This window comes from Anastrepha obliqua, chromosome 6 (assembly GCF_027943255.1).
Source record: "Anastrepha obliqua isolate idAnaObli1 chromosome 6, idAnaObli1_1.0, whole genome shotgun sequence".
NCBI classification, from domain to species: Eukaryota; Metazoa; Arthropoda; class Insecta; order Diptera; family Tephritidae; genus Anastrepha; species Anastrepha obliqua.
The window spans coordinates 76,295,038-76,296,703 of record NC_072897.1 but is presented as its reverse complement, the minus strand read 5'-3'; the positions used below and the strand labels follow the sequence as shown (position 1 = coordinate 76,296,703).

The following is a 1,666-nucleotide window of genomic DNA, read 5'->3' as shown; positions in this document are numbered from 1 at the left end:
TAAATCCATTGCTTCAGGGGCTGTGTGGCAAGTAGCGCCGTCTTGTTCGAACTAAATGTTGTGGAGATCACGGACTTCAATTACCGGCATCAAAAAGTTGTTTATTGTGGCGTAATAGCGTTCGCCATTCACAGTTACATTGGCGCCAGCCTCGTCTTGGAAGAAATATGGGCCCATGATTTCCCCAGTCCATAGGCCGCATCAAACGGTTGTTTTCAATGGATGGCTGTTCTTAAATCTTGATCTGTCAAAAAAATCATACCGGGAAAAGTACCTCCAATCTGATCACCCTATATATATATAGGATCCTCTAACTCCTAGTTGAAGCATAGGACGTCAGTTAATTCTTAAAGATCGATCATTTTCTGAAAATACTTGTCTTGTATAAAAACTAACATGCAATCGAACTATCGTAATCTATCTGTACTTATTACTACTATTTCTCATTGTTTTAGCAGCAGTTAAAATTCATTTTAGTGCCGTAAATACGAAGAATAAGGTCAATAATGACTATGTCTGGCACGAGTGGCAACAATCCAACACCCAGTATGAATGAATCGGACGATGAGCGCGATCTTACCAGTTTAACCTGGTTAGTGGAGTTACGCAATCAAAATTTTACCTGGCCGAATGTTATGCATCCGGTTACTTTAGATAATGCGACAAAAAATAGTCAAAGCATCGATGAAACCACCGGGGAATATGGCCGACAACAGGAGCTGTATGACAAGGGCAATAGCGTCAAAAATAAGGACAATTTCAATATCAATAAAAATACTGATTCCATTGGTGGTCATATTTTGAGCACAATAAGTAAAAAAAAAGTCTCAAATGAAAGCGATGGGATTTCCGTTCAAGACAAATTGGCAAAATCAAACAACAGCGATGCAAAAAACACTAGACGGCAGTGGAAAGGCAAATATATTGAAAAATTAAGTAAAAAACTATCGATTTCAACTCTGCAAAGTCAACAGTCAAAACTCCAAATGAAGCGAGCCACACCAACAGAACGCTATGAAATGTTCTTGGAAAAGGTTAAAAGGTAATTGCTTTTGTTTTCGATATAATCGAAGCACACCTAATTATGATAATGATATATATGGTGAATTTACGGTGGGATAATGATGAAGAGCATATAGATTTAAAAAATTTTAAATTTGAGTGATTTCATTTTTTGCAAAAGTAATGTTCTTCGGCTTTTTGCTTGTGTTGTAGTAAAGATTTGTAATTATTAGGTGTTTGTTAATAGATGCCGCCAGTAGTGTGTGCTAGTCGATTTTAACATAACCTAAACGTCATAAACCAAGTTTAGACATATGGTAAACAAACTGCTTCGACACATTAGTGATTTTGTTTTGGTATCATATACTTTTGGTTTTGTGAAAATGTCTGATTTTGTGCCGAATAATCGTCATTTGCGGGAAGTGTTGATTTTCCTCACTCATTCGAAAAATACGGCGGTTGAAGCCCATCGAGAGCTACAAAAAGTTTATGGAGATGCTGCTTTAAGTGAAACAACGTACCGAGATTGGTTCCGTCGCTTCAAAGACGGTGATTTTAATTCCGATAACCGTCCGCGTGAAGGAAGACCAAAAACGTTCGAAGACGCTGAATTGGAGGCATTGCTCAATGAGGATCCGTGTCAAACGCAAGAAGAGCTCCAAGC

The 1,666-nt window shown here is 38.0% G+C and overlaps 1 protein-coding gene across 1 annotated transcript; it reads left to right on the top strand.

Annotated features, from left to right (window-relative positions):
- Positions 1 to 494: 494 nt before the first annotated feature.
- LOC129250753 (uncharacterized) lies at positions 495 to 1,046 on the top strand. The gene has a single exon (XM_054890351.1). It carries the CDS (start codon positions 507 to 509, stop codon positions 1,044 to 1,046), a length of 540 nt encoding a protein of 179 aa, XP_054746326.1. The 5' UTR covers positions 495 to 506.
- The last annotated feature ends 620 nt before the right edge of the window (positions 1,047 to 1,666 follow it).

Coding starts and splice junctions, on each gene's coding strand:
- LOC129250753 (XM_054890351.1), top strand. CDS start 507: ATGACTATGTCTGGCACGAGTGGCAACAATCCAACACCCAGTATGAAT.